We start from the raw sequence: 21540 nt of genomic DNA, 5'->3' as shown, positions 1-21540 counted from the left end.
CATTTTCACCTGGTCTGATACTTCTGAGAGCTGCCACCATCAATGTGTTCCTTAGAACTCCCTTTCTGAATAGATTATCTCTGGAACTTTCTTACATCTCCTCTTGGCCCCACAGCTCCTTTGGCTTCGTTTCCTTTCAAATTAAAACACAGGGATAATCAAAATACCCAACCTAAAAAAAAAAAAATGTTTTTAAATTTAAAAATCTTTCTACTCTCTCAGGACCATGAGCCTTGGCCTGTATCAGAAAGCCAATTATCAGGTAAGCAGTCAATAATAAATTGAATTATTTTGTTTATAATTCTTATGATTATTAAAATTAATGAAGTGTTATGAAAAGGAATTCAAGCTAGGAGATAGAGAAAAAAGCTAAAGCAGTTAAAATAACTTTCCTTGAGGAAACATCCCAAATGAATAATCTTTCTTTTTCTGTTTATTCCCAAGAAAGAATAAGGCGAGATAATTCTCCGAGCTTTAACGTCTGATTGAGAGTGTTACGGAGGAGAACTAAGAGCTTTCCTGGGATGAGCAGGGAGCGGGCGTGGGGAGAGAGAGCTCCACGCTGGGGCGTTCCGACATCCTCTGGTGGCAGAAGCAGCTGCGTGGACAGGACTTAACTTCAAATTAAGCAAACTGTGGACATGTTTAAGGGCAGGACACCATCACTTAAGGCTTTCAGCCAGCAGGGAAGCAATTTGATTTTTACTGACTAAGGAGGAAGAGTCAAGCAGTTGGTAGGAGACCTGAGAGAAACGCATGATCTGAAATCTGAAATTTTCCTTGGAAAGGGCTGTATTGAGTGAGTTTAAAAAAGACCCCAGGTGAATTGGAAAGGCAGTCAGCATTTAGCATTCCCTGGGGTCAGACCTTGTGTTTAACAGGTGATGCTGTTTAATGTTCACAGAGCAGATTCTATTGCCTTTTAATAGATAAAGAAGGTAAGATAAATGATTAAAATGACCTATCAACTAAGTGAAGCCGTGGCTCCAAATGAGGTGTGTATGATTCAAAGCTTCCCATGTAGAACAAAGTCAATTCTCCTTTCCACTAGACTAATATTCCTTAAGACATCATCATTACAACATCTGCGACTTTAAATTTTCAGCACAGACAGCATGAAGTATGTGTGCGTGTTTTAAGTAACAGTCCAGAGGCGGCTAGCATTCTAATTAGGCAGCCGCATGCCAGAGGTGGTCACGAGCATGCTCTCCAAAACACTGCGGCCGCTCCAGACGTGACTGGTCCAGGATTGCTGCTAACTATTCCTGTCATTGGTTTTTGAAAGTCAAATTGAGTTTTCGTTTGTAAAAATGGTGGTTTGTCAATTAGCATAAGTGTCAGGTTAATGTTAGGAAAGAGATCTCAGTGGTGAAATTAAAGATATTAAGGATATGTATTTTGGCAAAACATCTTTTAGAGACAGTCACAAACTGTGTGAAAGTGGAATAAGACTCCAGTGAAGTCTGTGGCCTGAAGCCGTGGAGATGATCCTAGATTCTGGATCAGTGAATCTGTGCCAGCTATTAGCTTAGGAGCTTTCTGTTGCCTGGCACTGGGTCTGGGTATAGCTGAATTCTGCCTCTAAAATATTGCTACAGCTGCCTGAAGAGAACAGTTTATTCAAGAGAAGGCAAGGCAGAGAGTGAGGACTTCAGGGACCTGACGAAGGAGTTTGCATTAACAGTGTTGCTCTTTTTAAATAAATGTCTGTATGGGCACCAGGGGCTTCTCTGGTGGCTCAGGGGTAAAGAATCAGCCTGCCAATGCAGGAGACATAGGTTCAATCCCTGGGTTGGGAAGATCTCCTGGAGAGGGAAATGGCAACCCTCTCTAGTATTCTTGCCTCGAAAATCCCATGGACAGAGGGGCCTGGCGGGCTACAGTCCGCAGGTTTGCCAAAGAATCAGACACGACTTAATGACTAAACGGCAACCACAACATGTGTACCAGACCCTGACTGGGGCTTCCTTTCACTGCTCCATGGTGGAAAAACTTTCTGAGAGTAGCTATTTCTTACCTATCTCACTTGTCAGTGGCTGACGTTGTTTTTCAAAAATAACCTAGAGATGAAAGGAGACAGTAGCATGGACGCACACACACTGTCCTATGTGAAATAGATAGCCAGTGGAATTTGCTGTATGTCTCAGGGAACCCAAACTGGGGCTCTGTAACAACCTAGAGGGGTGGGAAAGGGTAGAAGGTGGGAAGGAGGTTCAAGATAGAGGGGACATAGATACTCCTATGGCTAATTCATGTTGCTGTATGGTAGAAACAAACCAATATTGAACAGCAATCATCAATCAATTAAAAATAAATAAATATTAGAATCTAACAGATACTCATGCAAATTGGCTAAGCTACATCTACAATTCTGTTCCTCAGATCCCTTGTTTCAGAATCACCTAAAGTTTAGAATTCTTCAATTTCTCAGCATCCTGCATTCTGAAGTTCTAGGAGTAGGGCCCGAGAATCTGGATTGTGACAAGTTTCTCTAGTGATTCTCCTATGCTCTGAGGATTTAGCCAATGAAGATATAACCAAAGAAGCGCCATGATCAAAGAAGCTCAAAGTATTTCTCAATGGCAGAACAAAGACCCAAGAGGGAGGAAATATGATCCTGCCCACCGGGTCTGGAAAACCAGAATCTGTAAAGCAATAGTAAATAGAACACTATAAAGCCCTCATATCCTATAAACTGTATGCCATAAATCTGTGTTATAGCTTTTTGCCTACCCATCTAGATGGAAATAGATCAAAACTTGCCTTAAACATTTGGCAAGGTCATTCATGGCCAAAGATATTCCACTGTCATTTGGATGAATCAGGATTATCAATAGCTTTCCAACGGACTATTGTGATCCATTTTCTGACAGCAATGAAAACTGTTAGCCAAAAGCCCATCATGTTAAATATGATTTGGGAAAAAAACCAGTTTAGCTCTTGGGTTACTTTTTTTTCACATCAGTAAGTCCAGTTTATTCACTCATAAGACATCTTGTCTGGCTTTCATCTGCTCATCAAATATTTATTGAGAGACTTTTAAAAAACATGTAACTCTAACTGCCAATGAACAGCCACGGAAGATTAAAGAAGTGGGGGATCTAGTTTAAGACTTCTATCTCTGAGTTGTCACTCATTGTCACATTGTGATGCAGAGGGGAAAAATACCCCGTGCAGGAGTCACAGGTCTTGAATTCACAGGCTGGCTACAGACTCAGTCTAAGTCTGTAAGCTATACTGCAAGTCAGTATAGCTCATAGGGCTTCTATTTCTTCTTTTAGATAATTATGAATGAAATGCATGCCTCATTTATTTTTCAGTTTGCCAATTCATTTATCAATATTTATTGGTCATCTACTAAATTCCAGGAATTTCTATAGGACCTTGGGGGATACAGCAAGAAACAAGATAAACAAGATGACTGTTCTCAAGTAGGCTTATTCTCATAATTAGACAAATTTTAAATTATTGATATAAAAACATTATTTAATATGCAAATAGATATAGGAATATTAATAGGTATATTTCAGGGGAAAATATATGCATACATACTTTTTAAACCATACACCAAAGCCTTTTCTGAGGATGAGTGTGTGCATGCGTGCTCAGTCATGTCTGACTCTGTGACCCTATAGACTGGAGCCCACCAGGCTCTTCTGTCCATGGGATTTCCCAGGCAAGAATACAGGAGCAGGTTACCATTTCCTACTCCATTTCTAATGATACAATGTATGCTTTTAGATCTCATATTGGGTGATTAGAATAAGAAAGGTATAATCTCATGAAAGACATATTGATCTAAACAACACACCTAGTATTTTAATAAAATAGATCCCTATATTTAATTAATGAAAAAATCATTTTCTGGCAGGATGCATTTCTCAATTAGAAAACACACCAGGTCTGTGCTTCAACTATTGCATACATAGAAGTAGAATTTATCATTTGAGAAATCTTCCTTTCCCCTAATCTTTTTATTACTTAAGAATTAAGACATCTGTGATAAAGTGGCTTCATGTAAGGCAACCTGTGTTAGGCAGCCTCTCAGAATGGTCCCATTTAACCTCTCATTCCTTGTGTAATCCCCTTGCTTTAAGTGTGGGCTAGATTTAGTGACTTGCTTCTAACTGTGCATGACAGAAGTGATGGGATGTGCCTTCCAACTGTATATGACAGAAGGCCAGATTATTAAAAACAACAGCAAAATATTTATAGTTTCTATCTTGTAAACTTTCTCTCCTGCTTACTGGTTTTTCCCTCTCCCTAACCTTTTTGCTACCCACTACCCCACTTCACTTCTCTCAATCCCTCTGTCTCTCTCTCTCTCCACAAACACACAGGCACACACTGCCCCATCATCTATAGCAGAGACCACTTGAAAAACAGAGGCCTTGAAGGATCACAGCTGTATGGAGATGAGCCGAGGTCCCCCGCCAACAGCCAGCACAAACGGTCAACCAAGTGAGTGGACTTTCTTGGACGCGGACCCTCCAGCCCAGTTAAGGCTTCATATAGCATAGCCCAGGCCAACAACCTGAGAATAAGCTCAGAAGAGCTGAATCATTTCTGAATTTGCAATCTAGAGAAGCTGTGAGATAATATTACATGTTTGTTCTTTTAAGCCAAACATTAAACTAATTACTAAGGTTTGGAGTAATTAGTGACACAGCAATAGATAATAATATATAATCCAAGGACATGATTCTTAAGAACAATATTTTAAGAATGAAGGGATTCAAAATCTCATGCTTTATACTTAGAATATTGGGACTAGGAGAAACTGTTGACAGCATGTTAATATTATCAAGAAGAAATAATAAATTTACTACTCCTTTTAGTTCGGTGGGATTACAGAATTTGTCTGCTTTTACCTGAGATCTACTGAGTCCACTGAATCAACACAAAAACTTCATAATCAAACTTTATTGAAACTCCATTTTTAGCAATGCATTAGTTAGCCAATTAAAAAACGGTAGTCCTACCTCCGAAAAAGTACTTTTCGCCAGTTTTAACCTGAAGAGGACTGTTAGTTCGAACTGCCGAGGCTTCATCTCCATCGATAGTGAGAACAGCAAAATTTTCCTTCGCTAGGAAACGGACTTCATGCCACTGGCCATCATTCAACCCAGAACCTGTTAAATACAAGAGAAAAGACCATTTTTAAAAAAAGATTATTCAGTTTTAAGTAATGTTTAATATCAACAGAGCTTTGTAAGTAAAAATGAACATATTTTGATTTAGGAAAATTCAGTACAATTAATATCTCACATTTCTTTAATATTATAAATCATTCTCTCCTCCACTGGACCAAGTAGGGCATAGCAGTGAAGGAAAATAGAACATGCCATCCCAGAAAACGCTATTTCAGCATATTGATTATTTTGAAAAAAAAGTTACTTAAGAAACAGCCAGCACAATAAGGATACTCTGACACCCTCTTTGTCTCCCTGAAAGCAAAAAGTAAGTCTTTCATGTGAAAAAATTCCCTCCCTGTACTACGGAGGCTGTAACAGGCTTCCTTATCACCAGGAAAAGGGAAGTTAGGGCCAAGAAGACTGTATAAACAATCCTTATCCTTCTTAATTTGCTACCCCAAGCCTAAATTTTTGTCAATTCTTCTTCACAATTTTTTTTTTTCCCTTTGTCTAAAAAGGTTTAAAATCTGCCTACACTGGTTACTTCTTTGAGTCTCATATTTCTGTGAGTGCCCACACATACAAAATTATACTTGTTTTCCTGCTGCTAATCTGTCTATTTCAATTTAATTGTTAAACCAGCCAAAGAACCTAGAAGGGAATAAAGGACAAGTCTTCCTCCCCTACAGCAGTTATTTGTGCTAATTGACCACTAATAGGTATGAAAAATGATACCAGGATTATCTAATCATTTACAAATAAGATATCATTATAATGAATTAGGTTATATTTAACTAGAGACGAACAAAATAAATGAACTCCCTAACAATCACACTTCACTCTTGCCTAGTACAAAGATCTTTAAAAACAAAATCTATTTAGTTCTCCATTAGACAGAAAAATAACTAAAAGTTACTGTTCAGTTTGTATTCATTTTACAAAGAATAATTAGAGAATTAAGGAGCAAAGACAAGAGAACAGCCTTTGAACAAAAGTACCTGGAAATAGTTCAAGGAATACTAAGACATACACAACAGTGTCTAAGACACAGACACAAGCTCTGAGTCAGAGTGGCTTTCTTTCACCTTACAAAGGCCTATGCAAAGGGAAGATAGTTTGTTCTAGACTGTTCCAGATAGCTTAATCTAGAGTCCATAGGTAGAAGTTACTGAAGGTGCACTTCAGCCTCACAAAAGAAAGACAAGCCCAGCATGGAAAAGTATCCAAAAACGGAATGAGAGAAAATCGATGAAGCAAGGATGATGGTTCCAAGCCTCTGATCAGAGGTCTGAAAACTAAAGCTTACGGGCCAAATACTGCCTGCTACCATCTGTTTCTGTACAGCCAGGGAGCTAAAAATAGTTCCCACATTTTAAAATGTTAAAAATAAATGAAAATAATAACAATATTAAATTACATGTGAAAACTATATAAAATTCAAGTGTTTGAATCCACATAAAATCTACTGGAATACAGCCAAACTCATTTGGTATATATATCGTCTCTCTACAGAGTCAAACAATTGCTGCGGAGACCGTATGATCTACAAAACCTAAACTGTTTACTGAGTCATCCTTTTCCTTTATAGAACAAAGCATAAACTAGTGATTGGTGTACATTATTAAACAGAAATACCATTTTAAAGAAAAAATCAGAAGGCCTCTTGGGGCTTAAAGATAGCCACATATAAAAGGCATTAACTAACATTATACTAGTAAATATTATTTCAAACAATCACCCCCTCAGGCTTTTTTTTTTTTTAAGATTTTCAAACTTTTACTTAGTAATACTTATTGAGCACATTTTATTTCAGTGGAGGAAAACAGAAAACCCAGCCCCAAAATAATTAATACTAAATAATTTTCAAAATATGAAATGTGTAATATAAACCATTACATAAAAGTTTTGTACTCTGAAATTCCTGTGTAAATATACAGTCTTATTCTAAAAGGGAAGTCCGTTAGCTGCCAGACAAGCAGTGTGTTTACTGAAACAATTCCTTCTCTATTAGGTTGCTTTTGGGTTCCCGTGCAGAATTGATCCATGGACGACGATACCTTCACCATAATATTTTCTGTTAAAGTATAAATCTGGGGTTAATGTTAATCAGCCACAGAATTGTATGGTTTTGATTTTGTTTTTGCTCCTATAGTGTGATGAACCCTGCTTTGAATCACATTTTGAGGTATAGGTCCCAAGCACAGCAATGTTACAAATGTTTCACCCTAAATAATAACACATTCAAAGAAAGTCATTTACAAGATACCTTAGGCAACTGGGCTTTCTGTTCTAAACTGTAGACCAGAAAGCCTTTCTAAAAAATTCTTATGAAAACCTCATCATAAAGTTAATTTATAAATGGAAACTTATCAGTTTAATTGTTCATTACAAAAAGGTCTATTATTCTATCAGATTAAAATAAAAAGATTATTTTTTTTTTCAAGAAACTTAATCACTAGAGAAATTGGACCTCAGGAAAAAAGTAGCCTTGTTGATAGCATCCACTGCTCCACTGCTGCTTCTGCACCTGATCAGTGATTTCTATTCATTTTTATTCCAATTACTGTTTTGAACTGTTAATGTTAATGACCAAGAGTGGTTTTTTTTTTTTTTTGATAACATGGTTAAAGAGAAATTTTAAGAAGCAACACATTTTCCTTTGAGCAATGGGTCATTTTTGGCCCATGGAAAAGTGATTCATTGCTCAAAAGAAAATTTGTTACATCTTAAAATTTCTCTACAACCACATGTTATTAAAAAACCACTCTTGATTTTTGCTTTATTATATTTGGGGCCCATTCATATCAGATTGCTGAGGCATACCTCTTGATGATTAACAGTAACAGTTCAAAACAGTATTCCCCAGAAATAACTTTTTTTGAATTACTATCCCCAATAAATAGGTGAGAGAACGGAACATAACAATGTTTAGCATTCTATACATAGTAACTGGAAGAACTGGGAACTAGGACTCAGACATACCTAGTTCCAGAGCCTGATTTCTTATAAACAGCAAACAAACAAACAAAGAAAGAAAAACAAGCAACAATTAAACATGGCATGTAGACTCTGTGCATCCATGATCTCTTATACCACACACACACAAACATTTCCATTTGCCACCAGTCTGGAGGGAGCTCAGCTTCTGGGGTACCCTTGTTTCATACAGTATCAGAGTTGCAAATAAACCGAGACATTATCCAGTTTCAACTGACAATTTTTAACATTTACATTATCAGATTTTTGTTGTAATGGAAGATCCCACTACTACATGTCTTTCAGTATTTTCTTACATTGATGTTTTTTACCTTAAAATGCAATATGAATGGGAAATTTGTGAGTTTGAGAAGCAAATTCTAGCACTGTTTCCCCAAGGCATATTAAAGTAAGCCCAGGAGTATTCATTTAAATCATCTCTATACTTTATGAAACTCAGCAAACAGAACTGTGTGTTCACTCCCTTCACGTTATCATGAGTGGATAAATCAATGATCATGAACACGCTATCTTTTGTCAGTTTATTGGACTGAGATCCTAATCGAGACCTTTTGCACTTGAACAAGTTTTTACCACTACTCAGAACTCAGTCATTAAATTTTACGGCATGAAAAAAGAAGATGCCACAGTTTCAGCGTAATTTCCCTCTGTTTGTGTCCATTCCCTTCAGTGTAAGGGAGACCTGAACAACTTTGTATGAAACACAACTGATGAATGTGCCTTTATCATTTCCTGGGCCACCAGCCACCTGGAGGAAGTAGTAGAAAATTAATTTTGCTTCAGAGAAGCTCTATGAAGAGCCTCTCTGAGGTATTAAAATTAATAATATTGTTTAGTATTTTTAATTCATATGAAATGGAATATTAGCAAAATTTAAGAGCTTTTGGAATTTAATATATAACACTCACTCAGAATAGGGGTTTCCCAGGTGTCTCAGTGGTATAGAATCCACCTGCCAATGCAAGAGCTACAGGAGAGATGGGTTCGATCCCTGGGTCAGGAAGATCCCCTGGAGGAGGAAATGGCAACCCACTCCAGTATTCTTCCCATGGACAGAGGAGCCTGGTGGGCTATAATCCACGGGGCCACACAGAGTTGGACACGACTGAGCACTTTGACATTCATTCAGAATACTGCATTTGATCATAAGATATACACCTACAAGTATCAGTATAGTATTCAGGGGAAAAAATGTATCGTCATCCCAAACTTTATTAGAATCCTATGAGTCATAACCAACAAAGAACACATCACCAAACAGGATTAAGGCATCACTTCTCATTTGCTAGTAAAGTGGTAGTATCCCTTCACTCAGTATTCTAGAGCTACAAATGTCCCTGGGAGTGGAGAGACTCACCGGGGACCTGATCCATAATCCTGGACACAGTGGTGTCTTGGTGGCTGGAGAGAGACTCAGGACCGGACCGAAGTAGGATGCTGTTAGTTACTGATAGTGAACAAAGAGACTCAAGTCTCATACAGTTAACGCTTCCTAGGAGCCTTGGATGTGCCTGGCACTACCTAACTCGGTACAGGTCAATCTATTGCCTTTTCTCAATAGTGGGCAGCAAGATGGCAGAAGGGCAGGAAAACAGTGTGCTGGCCAAGGGACTGACATGGAAGGCAGCCTGCCTGATTCTGCTCTGACCCTGGTCAGCTTCAGCAGTTTACTTAACCTTTCTGTGCCTCGGGCTCTCTTCTCTAGAAAGCAAATAATAGTATCCATGTTGTAGGCTGGTTTTGAGGAGTAGATGAATTAGGGATTGAATAGTGTTAGAACAGTGCCAAGTACCTAGGAAACAGCATAACTGTATCTATAACGTTAGGTCAAAAAACAAGGCAGGTTGATGAGTTCATTTTACAAAGAAAAAAAATCTGAGACTTGAACAGAGTACTTTTTCTTTGGGGGTTACTGCATTGCAGTTACATATATTGGTGTAGTTATAACAAGCCTTTTAAATAAGACAGCAATATAATAACAATGTGGAGGTGATGAATATATACATGAGACCGAAAAAAGTGTCCTAACATTACGTTAATTGACACTTGAAACTTAGAAAATGTCCAGTGACTGCATTAGACATGGGGGAAATTTCTGTAATCAAACAACTTAGAGCTGAAGATGATTTGTTCTGCAAAAATGTGTTAGATCACTCACAAAGTTATGACAAACTGATGTGAAGAAATTTGAACAAAACTATTTCCCAAAAGTGAGAGTGAAAAATGAACTTTCTAAATTATTTATGTATGTAATTAAAAAATTAGTAATTAAATATTAGAAGCATCTTTCACCCACAGCCCTAAGCAATTCTATATGCAAGTTAAGTCCAAAGGTACTCATATTATCTCCTTGGGAACATAGGAGATTGTCTTACATTTGGGGTCCCAATGGCTTTAGGCTGACAAGCTCCATATGACATGGAGGTGGATTAGAAGCCAGGGGCATCTGACTTACAGGCTGACCCTCAGAGAGGCCAAACAGCATAAGAGGCTAGAACACAGACTCTGAAGTCTTTTGCTCACCTAATAGCTGCACCTTCAGCAAGTTAACCACTTTAAGCCTCAGTTTCCTTTTCTATTAAATGAGATTAGTGAAAATATCTAATTCATAGGATTGCTATGAGGATTATGTGTATATATTGTTACTTAGTGCCTGGCACATGCAGGCTCGGGTTCCCAGGTGTCACACACAGAGGCAGCAAGTTAGCTCTCAATAGACATTAGCTATTGTTTTGTATTCAGTGAGTAAGACTAGCTCTCTAAATACCAACTTGAGTTGTTATACATTAATTCTGTAAGTATTAACTATTCAGTTCAGTCGCTCAGTCATGTCTGACTCTTTGCGACCCCATGGACTGCAGCACGCCAGGCCTCCCTGTCCATCACCAACTCCTGGAGCTTGCTGAAACTCATGTCCATTGAGTTGGTGATGTCATCCAACCATCTCATCCTCTGTCGTCCCCTTTTTTTCCCGCCTTCAATCTTTCCCAGCAACAGGGTTTTTTCAAATGATTCAGTTCTTTGCATCAGATGGCCAAAGTGTTAGAGCTTTAGCTTCAGCATCAGTCCTTCCAATGAATATTCAGGACTGATCTCCTTTAGGATGGACTGTTTGGATCTCCTTGCAGTCTAAGAGACTCTCAAGAGTCTTCTCCAACATCACAGTTGAAAAGCATCTATTCTTTGGTGCTCAGCTTTCTTTATGGTCTATTATGAAATGATTAAAAATCGGTTTTCCTTATGAATAAATACCTGCCTCCCCATATGAATCCTATAGTGCAATAAGTCTTGAGGAATTTGGGGGTTGGGGAAGACTGCTATGTACGAAAAAGTAGTGCAAGTGTTAGTCGCTCAGTCGTGTCTGACCCTTTGTGATTCCATGGACTGTAGCCTGATAGATTCCTCTGTCCATGGAATTCTTCAGGCAAGAATCCTGGAATGGGTTGCATTCCTTTTTCCAGGGGATCTTCCCAACCCAAGGATCGAACCCAGGCTTCCTGAATTGCAGGCAGATTTTTTACTTTCTGAGCTACCAGGGAAGTTCCAGTTTCTGGTTAATACCAAGGTCAAAATTTTCTAAAGCCAACCTTGAGCTATATAATAAAATAAGGCTTATTCCTTCATAGTTACAGATGCACTTTCCTTCCCCAAAATGTTTTTCTTTTTTTCCAAATACATTATTCAATAGGTATGGTTCTGAATGTCTGTGGAATATTTCCAAATTCTAAATTCAATTCCAAGCAATGACTTCCCCTGATGACCAATTTTGAGGAGACTGATATAAACTGGAATACATATTTTCCAAAGTATTTTTGTTTTAAAAATGGATACTATTGCAACAATTTTGTTGTATGTTTATAAAGATTATTTGAATATACTTTAGGATAGATACCTCCAGTTATTCACTAATTAATAATAAAAACTTTTAAACTGTACACTACAAAAGAAAACTTTTTACAAAGAGAATTTTTTAACCTAAAATCAACATCTTTGAAACCATATTCCAGCTTCTGGCTTCATTTTTCATAAAATAAATAAATTGTTTTATAATTTTTCCTCTAACATCTCCTTAACTTATAATTGCTAGAAAAACCTGTTTTGTATGCAAATGTAAAATGTTAATGAAGCATATTCTATCCAGGCTGACTTTCTAATGGTATTATTTTTAAAGTAAGACTCTTGAGGTGGTTACTTTGATTGAACAAGAATAAACAGATGTTTCTCTTATTAGAGACAAGAAGAAAAGACTGGTTTAATGAATATTGAAAAAAAGAAAGTATTTAAAATATAGTCACAAACTAAGATGTAACATCTGTTTGAAAATGCTTCAAATAAAATTACAGTGACTAGAGTTTTCAGTGTTTTTCTCAACATTTAATCTTGAGAGAAAAATCTCCAAGACTACAAATTCATCTTTAGACAGTTAGAGTATTCTCTGAGGTGCTAATAATATATCCCATAAGTTACCAGTTATCCATATATGCAGTATGAAGAAAAAGAGAATATACATTTCTTTATAGATATGCCACATTTGTTGCTGTTGTTTTAGCTGCTAAGTTGTGTCCGACTCTTGCAACCCCATGGACTATAGCCCGCCAGGTTCCTCTGTCCATGGGATTCTCCAGGCAAGCATGCTAGAGTGGGTTGCCATATCCTACCCAGGGACTGAACCATATCTTTACCACTGAGTCACCAGGGAAGCACAATGTGCCATATACTATTTATGTTATCTAAATAAACATCATAAATAAATTGATGCAATTTAATCTTGTGCACTTTTACATGCCAAACCATATAAATATGATCAACTACAATCAGACAGAAAATGTAATATGATGCCTGGGTAGGCACAAAATACCTTTTTTTTTTTAAAGCTGAAAAAATTGTTAAATGACCCTCTGTATAGGTATAGAGAGAAAGTCACTTTGGAACATGCCTTTGTTTGGAAACAACCCCTTGAATGGAAGCTTTAAGTTAGAAATACACATTGGGGAGAGGCTACTGCCTGAAATTTTCATATGTTGCTAGATAAGACTACTTCACTAACTTAATATGTAGAATCTTAGAGATGGGATGGTTTCTTTCCTTTCAGGTGCCCAGAAACTTTTGAGAAAAAAAGAGCCTAGCTTAAGAGATTTTTTTTTTTTAACCTTATATGCACCTTAGAGTCATTTGGGAAGCTTTAAAAGTTTCACACTGAAATTTCCAAATCACTGCAGAGGAAATTAAAGACTTAAATAAACAGATATATATTAAGCAACCCTAGTCAGAATCCCAATACTAGTCTTTGTAGAAATAAAAATAAAACCTTAGGTATTAAATATTATCAAAAGAAAAAACAAAAGCAGAGAACTTATCATCTGATTTGAAGACTTATTATAAAGCTACAGTATTCCAGAAAGAAATTAGAACTAGACTCAAACATATGTGGTCCATTGTTCTTTTGTTTTAGACAAAGCCTCTAAGGCAATACTATGGAGAAAGAAAAGGTGTTTGTTTCTCTGCTTTGATTTTTTTCAAAACTTGGTGCTGAAACAACTGGTTAAATAAAGGGGAAAATGTGTCTCGATTTCTACTTTACTCAACACACAAGACTTAATTCTAGATGATTTTAGACCCAAACACAAAAGCCTAACTGTAAACTTCTGAGGGATAACATAGAGTAAGAATCTTCAGGACTTTGGGATTTACAGAGATTTCCTAGAGGACATGAAAATCACATGATAAATTGGGCTTCATCAAAATTTAAAATTCCCTCTCATCAATAGACATGATTAAGAAAATTCAAGTCAAGACAGAAACTAGAGAAAAATATTTACAACATATTTATCTGAAAATGAAACTTACTAAAATACAACAAAAGCTCTTATAAATCAATATTTGGGAGACAAAAGTGGGCAAAATCACAACACAAATAAAGGTAAATTCATTACTCATAACCACATGAAACATTTCTTGACATTGTCAGTCATAAGCGGAATTAAAGCTACACTGATGTACAATTTTATAGCACTTCAGTGGCTAAAAATGAAAAGGGCTAACCAGAATCTGGATCAGTTTGAACTCTCATACATTGCTAGTGGGGTGCAAAATGGTACAATCCTTTTGGAAAATTCTTTGATAATTTTTAAATAAAGTCAAACATATATTAATCTTTTGACCCAACAATTTCCCTCTTGAGTATTTCCCTCCCCAAATCAAAAGGCATGTTCAAAAATACTTGTACAGGAAGGTTTCAGCAGCTTTACTCATAATAGGTCTAAACTGGGAATAACTGTACATCCATAGAATGTATATTCAAATAAGGAAATGTTGCTAAGTAATAAAGACAAATGAACTAGTGGTTCAACCATTGTTTTGCATGAAAGATTGCAGAGACTCCATCGACAGATGAATAGATGAGGAAGTTTTGGTACATAGACACAATGGAATATTACTCAGCTATAGAAAGGAACACCTTTGAGTCAGTTCCAACGAGGTAAATGAAACTAGAGCCTATTATACAGAGTGAAGTATGTCAGAAAGAAAAAGACAAATATCATACATGAACACATATATGTGTAATCTAGAAAGATAGTACTGAAGATTCTACTTGAAGGGGAGCAAAGGAAACACAGACATTTTTGACACAGTGGGGGAAGGAGAGGGTGTAATGATATGAGAGAATAGCATTGAAACATATACATTACCATATGTAAAATAGATAGCCAGTGGAAGTTCGCCATATGATGCAGGGAAACCAAAGCCAGTACTCTGTGATAACCAAGAGGGGTGGGATGGTGAGGGAAGTGGAAGGGGGTTTCAAGAGGGATGGGACATAGGTACACTAATGCTGATTCATGTTGGTATATGGCAAAAAGCATCACGATTTTTGTAAAGTAATTATCCTCTAATTAAAAAAAAATACTGTTCTGAAAGAAAAAGAATGCAGACACACCCACAAAAATAACATACAGATGAATCCTTTTATGTGAAATTTTAGAACAGGCACAGCTATAGTGATGTAAATGAGGAGAGTTCTTGCCTGTGGGGGGAGGGTGCAAGTAAGAATGTACTGTAAGAGGCATAAGGAAATTTCCTGAGGTGCTGAAGTGTCCTGTATTTTGATTGGAATACCAATTGCTTTTGTGTATGTATATATCAAAATCTATCAAACTGTGCTTTGAAGATCTGTGTATTTCACATAGAATCGATTCTCATTCATGGATTCAGTATTTGTGGATTCACCTTATTGCTAAAATTTATTTCTAACCCCTAATCCATACTGGTTGGGCTTTCAAGGTCATTGAGGGACTTCTGCATGCAGAGATTGATGAAAACTTAGAGTTATCCAATATACAAGTTCCCAACTGAGGTCAAACTAGTAGGTCTGTCTACTTGTTTCAGCTCTCATTCCGTAATCAGTGTTCTTTTTGCTATATACTTAGTGCCACGGCATTTTTGTGTTTTTTCTTTTTTGCATTTTTGTGCTTTTGTCAATTTTATCATTTAAAGTGGTCCCATTTAGATCTTTAATCCATTTTGAGTTTATTTTTGTGTATGGTGTTAGAAAGTGTTCTAGTTTCATTCTTTTACAAGTGGTTGACCAGTTTTCCCAGCACCACTTGTTAAAGAGGTTGTCTTTTTTCCATTGTATATCCTTGCCTCCTTTGTCAAAGATAAGGTGTCCATAGGTTCGTGGATTTATCTCTGGGCTTTCTATTCTGTTCCATTGATCTATATTTCTGTCTTTGTGCCAGTACCATACTGTCTTGATGACTGTGGCTTTGTGTGGAGATTCCTTAAAAAACTGGAAATAGAACTGCCATATGACCCAGCAATCCCACTTTTGGGCATACACACTGAGGAAACCAGATCTGAAAGAGACACGTGCACCCCAATGTTCATTGCAGCACTGTTTATAATAGCCAGGACATGGAAGCAACCTAGATGCCCATCAGCAGATGAATGGATAAGGAAGCTGTGGTACATATACACCATGGAATATTACTCAGCTGTCAAAAAGAATTCATTTGAATCAGTCCTAATGAGATGGATGAAACTGGAGCCCCTTATACAGAGTGAAGTAAGCCAGAAAGATAAAGAACATTACAGCATACTAACACATATATATGGAATTTAGAAAGATGGTAATGATAACCCTATATGCAAAACAGAAAAAGAGACACAGAAATACAGAACAGACTTTTGAACTCTGTGGGAGAATGTGAGGGTGGGATGTTTCAAAAGAACAGCATGTATACTATCTATGGTGAAACAGATCACCAGCCCAGGTGGGATGCATGAGACAAGTGCTCGGGCCTGGTGCACTGGGAAGACCCAGAGGAGTCGGGTGAAGAGGGAGGTGGGAGGGGGGATCGGGATGGGGAATAAGTGTAAATCTATGGCTGATTCATATCAATGTATGACAAAACCCACTGAAATGTTGTGAAGTAATTAGCCTCCAACTAATAAAAAAATTAAAAAAAAAAAAAAAATAAAGTGGTCCCAAAATGTGGTGCTAAAATATTGCTTAGTGTTTCTAAGTGCAAGAAGGCTGGCCTGTCTTAAGAAGAGAAAGTATGTGTGCTAGTTAAACTTCTTTTGCATAAAAGTTATAATCCTGTTGATTGTGAGTTCAATTTTTAGTTCCGTGTTAATGAATGAATTATATGCACTAAAAGGTAACTTTAAACAGTAATACAGAAATCAAGGTTATGTATTGATGCAAATGTTGTGACCAGAGGCTCTCAGGAATTTAGCCCTATATTCCCTGTAGGAGTGATGGTTCCATAGTCATTAATTCAATGTTTGCAATGATTATGCAGGACATGTGCAGGTGCTAAGTCGTTTCAGTCATGTCCTACTCATTGCAACACTGTGGACTATAGCTTGCCAGATTCAGCTGTTCATGGGATCCTCCAGGCAAGAATACTGGAGTGAGTTGCCATCCAGTCCTCCAGGGGATCTTCCCAACCCAGGGATCTCATATCTACTGAACTGGCAAGCGGGTTCTTTACCACCAGCTCCACCTGGGAAGCCCACGCATAATGTAACTACCATAAATAATGAAGATCAACTGTATTGCATAATTTTTACTTCAAAAATATACAAACTTTTTCAGCTGTATTTTTTAATTGATGGAAAATTGCTCCACAATTTTGTGTTGGTTTCTGCTGTACAACAGCACACATCAGTCATAATCATACACCTTTCCCTTACCCTCCTGAGCCTCCCTCCCCTGTCCACCCTGCTTCTCTAAGTCAGCACAGGGCACCAGGCTGGGCTCCCTGTGTTACTTGGCAGATTTTCACTATTTCACACGTGACAGTGTATATATGTCAGTGCTACTTTCTCATATAAGCATTTTTAAATAGGACACACGTAATGATTATATTCATTTTTAAATTCAACTAAATTCTATTCAATGCCCACTTTATGCTTTGTTTACTGCATTATCAAACAATGAGAAATCCAGTATGAGACATGCCATTATTTGCTATTAAACAGGGGAAACCCAGTAAGACTCTGCGTTACTATGTTTAACTTCTGAATGTCAATATTTTAGGATGTTAAAAAAACTTAAAATAACTACTCCAAGACTAAGTTTTCATGTAAAGCTCTCTAAAACTTGTTTCAATCATTACTGATTCCCAGGCCCAAAGCCAAATATTATTATACTTCAAAATCTCATTCAAAGATGTATGACTATTCTAACAATGACTCTTTTCTTGAGATAATCTTCCAAAGCAAGTGACTTTAGTAGTAATATGATTATGTAAATACCATCTTCAATAAATCTCATCAATCTAGGGCTCCAGTTTATGTACCCATTTTAGCATATACATTCATTCATGTTTTAGTCTATCTTAAGTCATCTCAGTGTTTTAGTCTATCTTAAATATACAATGCAATATAATTGCATTTCATAAGATGCTGTGACAATACTGAAAAGTAATCATCATCCAATTAAAAATAAATTTAAAAAAGAAGTTATGGCTAGTTGAAAAGAAGTTTTAATTCATAGGACTTCTGATTAATGTACACATACATGTAAGCCCAAAGATACAGTGTGGTATAGCAGTTGAAATAAAATAGTTATGGAAATAAATTTTTTAAATAAATATGCCAGTTATTTGGTTTTAAACCTAAATATTTATTAATGTTGTTATTGAGAGTTACTGATTTATTTTTGTCTTAAGTAGAGTTGTAGAGCTTCCCAGGCGGCTTTGGGGCAAACAGATGAAAAGGAACATTTAAAGGTCAATGGCTTCCCAGGTGGTACTAGTGTCAAAGAGCCCATCTGCCAACGCAGGAGACGCAAGAGATTGGGGATCAGTCCCTGGGTCGGGAAGATCCCCTGGAGGAGAAAATGGAGACCCACTCCAGTATTCTTGCCTGGAGAATCCCATGGACAGAAGATCCTGGAGGGCTACAGTCCATAGGGTCATGAATAGTTGGACATGACTGAAGTGACTTAACACGCACAGAATGTTGTAGTTGTGAAACGATTATCATCCCATTTTGGAAAAATAAGTTATTATTACTAATGCTCAAATTCATTCTTAAATCTAAATTAACTAAGTTATGCTTAGTGTTTTATCCTTATTCCACATATGTCTCAGATAAATTGCAATATCATACAATTTTTCCCTAAAGGCACAAAAGCATCCCTATTTATAGGAAATCAACACTGCCTAAATGGCATGAACATTCATGTCAATTCCTCTCTTTCTGGGGGCAGACCTGTGCAAAACACTGTAGAGAATATAAAAATAAAAATGATGACTCCTGGTCTCAAAAACCTTGCCGTACTATACCATCTAATGAGGTTTAACTAACATTTAAACATTTTTAAAACGTTTAGAATATTTTTAGATATTTTTATAATTGCCATGAAACATTTCCCTATATTCTATAAGCTGGAGTGAGAGGGCTCAGGAAAAAGAAATGAAAGATAAATGAAGAAGGCAAAATGTAGCTGAGATGATTTTGGGAGCCAGCTAGGGTCTTAGATGAGAGTTAATACCAAAGGTTGGCACTTTATTGTTTTCCACAGCCTTTCTATAATATGTTGTTGAAACTGTGACTCCCCATCTTCCCAGCTGGCATAACCCCACTTGTGAATATCAGAATGATTACAGAGTACCTTATCTCATCCATGTCCCAAAGGCAGAGAGTTCCTGTCCTCTTACACATCAGGGAAAAAATAGAACTCCAACACACTCTTGGTCAATGACTGTCCTAACAGTATTTTAGAGATAATGCAAAAAGAATATCTTAGAGAAAGAATAATAGGAACATCACAAATGAAGATAACAATAGCAACTTAGCCTAGGTTACTGGAAAAGGGAATGGCAACCCACTCTAGTATTCTTGCCTGGAGAATCCATGGACAGAGGAGCCTGGCAGGCTACAAGTCCATGGGTTTGCAAAGAGTTGGACATGACTGAGTGAATAACACATACACAGCTTAGGTTAATTCTTTTTTTTTCTATTTGATTAAACTTTTTTTACAGTGTTGTGTTGGTTTCTGCCATATGACAATGCAAATCAGCTATAATTACACACATATCCCCTCCCTCTCTAGCCTACTTCCGCTGCCCCCATCCCATCCCCACAGGACATCACAGAGCACCAGACTTGGTTCCCTGGGCTACACAGCAGCTTCTCATCAGCTATCCATCTCATACCTGATAGTGTAGGTTAATTCTTGAATCCATTTCCTCATTTTTCTAAATTTTGATAATAAAACAAATACAAAACATTAATAATTGTCAGAATTTAAGACTGCTTTTCTTTAAAACAGTATGCATACCAAAATTCCCTCTTTTCTTCCAAACAGATTTCAAAGTCTTAGTTTCATCATAACCATAGAGAGCTGTGACTCTAAGTGGTTTTGATTAAAACAACCTTTTTTATACCTGTGTAAGCTGGATAACTAGGGTGAGAAAATTGTCTTTAACTTAGAGAAGTTATCCAGATACTTGGCAGTTCAGGAATTTCTGAGTTCAGAGAAAAATCACGAGCAGAGTCCTGGAATGGATTAGATACCTTAAAATATTATGTTCAGGAACAATCCTTTTGATATGAATGTAAATCATTATTTTTTAAATTGCATCATAAAATGCATAATAAAACCAGAGCTTCTCATTTCAGATAATTCTGCATTACTCCCATTTAACAGAACTCTCTGTGTTTACACTTGCCACTGAATAATTTTCATCCTTTACTCAAAGGCAGGGTCTAGCTCTTGTAACGAGGTCACAGACGTAGGTAAAAGTCCAGTCTCTATGTTTTACATGTAGTTATTTTTCTGCCAACCTCTCTGCTACTAGCTCTAGTACGTGATTTCTAGCATGAGAAGTTGCTTCTGAGTGATTCAGCTCTGTGTCATTTCCTCCAACTGGACTATTAATAAGCACTGAACCATGAAGGGCACATCTCCCGGTATTTATGAACTGCTCTCTCCTGCAGTCTTCAAGTCAACAATCCTTTTTGAGTGTCAGTCACCTTTTGGTAGGTTCTTCTCATCCCTTGCGGCAAAACAGGAGAGCAAAAACGGTACATACAGGTAAGCACACCGAAATCACATTTGTATAAAAAATGTTGTATATAAAAATGTTGAGTTACAAATTTATCCATCCTTTCTTATGAATTTTAACCTGGATGTGATAAGCATCAGCTAAGATAAAAACTTAAAACCAATATTTTAAAAATTAATATAATATTATATCATAAAAATTTTAAACCATTGATTTATTTTTAGTGTGGTTTCATGGGATTGCATTGTGTACACAAGTTGTGTGTGTGTGTGTGTGTTTGTATATATGTGTGCATATAAGTGTGAAATTCACTACAGGACACATAAGATAGGAGTACAGTGTGATGCACTAAAATAGAGTCAGATTAAAATTTGGAGAACATGGACACGTATTACATTTACCTCTCTGGCCCAGAAATCCTCATCACTAAAATGAATGGTTCATACCAGTTGATTATGAGATTCTTCTCAGCTTTAGACACTTAAGAGTACAGTACATTCACATACTAAAAAGGAGAACAGAAAAACATGAACGACAAGGACAATGTGTCCATTTAAAAAATAGTGTTATGTAGAGATATTAATAAAGTAAATACTCATATAACTGAAGTTGCATATTTTGGCCAATAAATCTGTACCTGTCCTGCTGGCGGACTCTAAACATTAAATACGATGCTCACAAACCACTCAGAGAACATGGAAGAGGCTTTGCCTGAGGTGAAAAGAGAAGAATCCACACTGAAAAGAGGAAGACAGTCATTTGAGTTTGTACTTTAGTGGGCAGAAGATGGGATTGCTTCACAGGAATGCAAGAGAGAACTGACCTTGGACCAAGTTGGAGGATCGATCCACCACTATAGAAAGAATTATGATATTTCACTGTTT

The 21540-nt window shown here is 37.0% G+C and overlaps 1 protein-coding gene across 1 annotated transcript in view; it reads right to left on the bottom strand.

The window, feature by feature from the left end:
• Nucleotides 1-21540, bottom strand: part of CNTNAP2 (contactin associated protein 2) — a 2205784-nt gene that overhangs the window by 1048759 nt on the left and 1135485 nt on the right. The window contains exon 10 of the mRNA XM_043872451.1: nucleotides 4983-5132. Coding sequence (XP_043728386.1) covers nucleotides 4983-5132 — 150 coding nt within the window. The remainder of the gene's footprint in view (nucleotides 1-4982; nucleotides 5133-21540) is intronic.

Source organism: Cervus elaphus, chromosome 18, assembly GCF_910594005.1.
Source record: "Cervus elaphus chromosome 18, mCerEla1.1, whole genome shotgun sequence".
Lineage (NCBI taxonomy): Eukaryota > Metazoa > Chordata > Mammalia > Artiodactyla > Cervidae > Cervus > Cervus elaphus.
The sequence above is the reverse complement of the archived record's forward strand: the minus strand, read 5'-3'. Positions and strand labels throughout refer to the sequence as shown.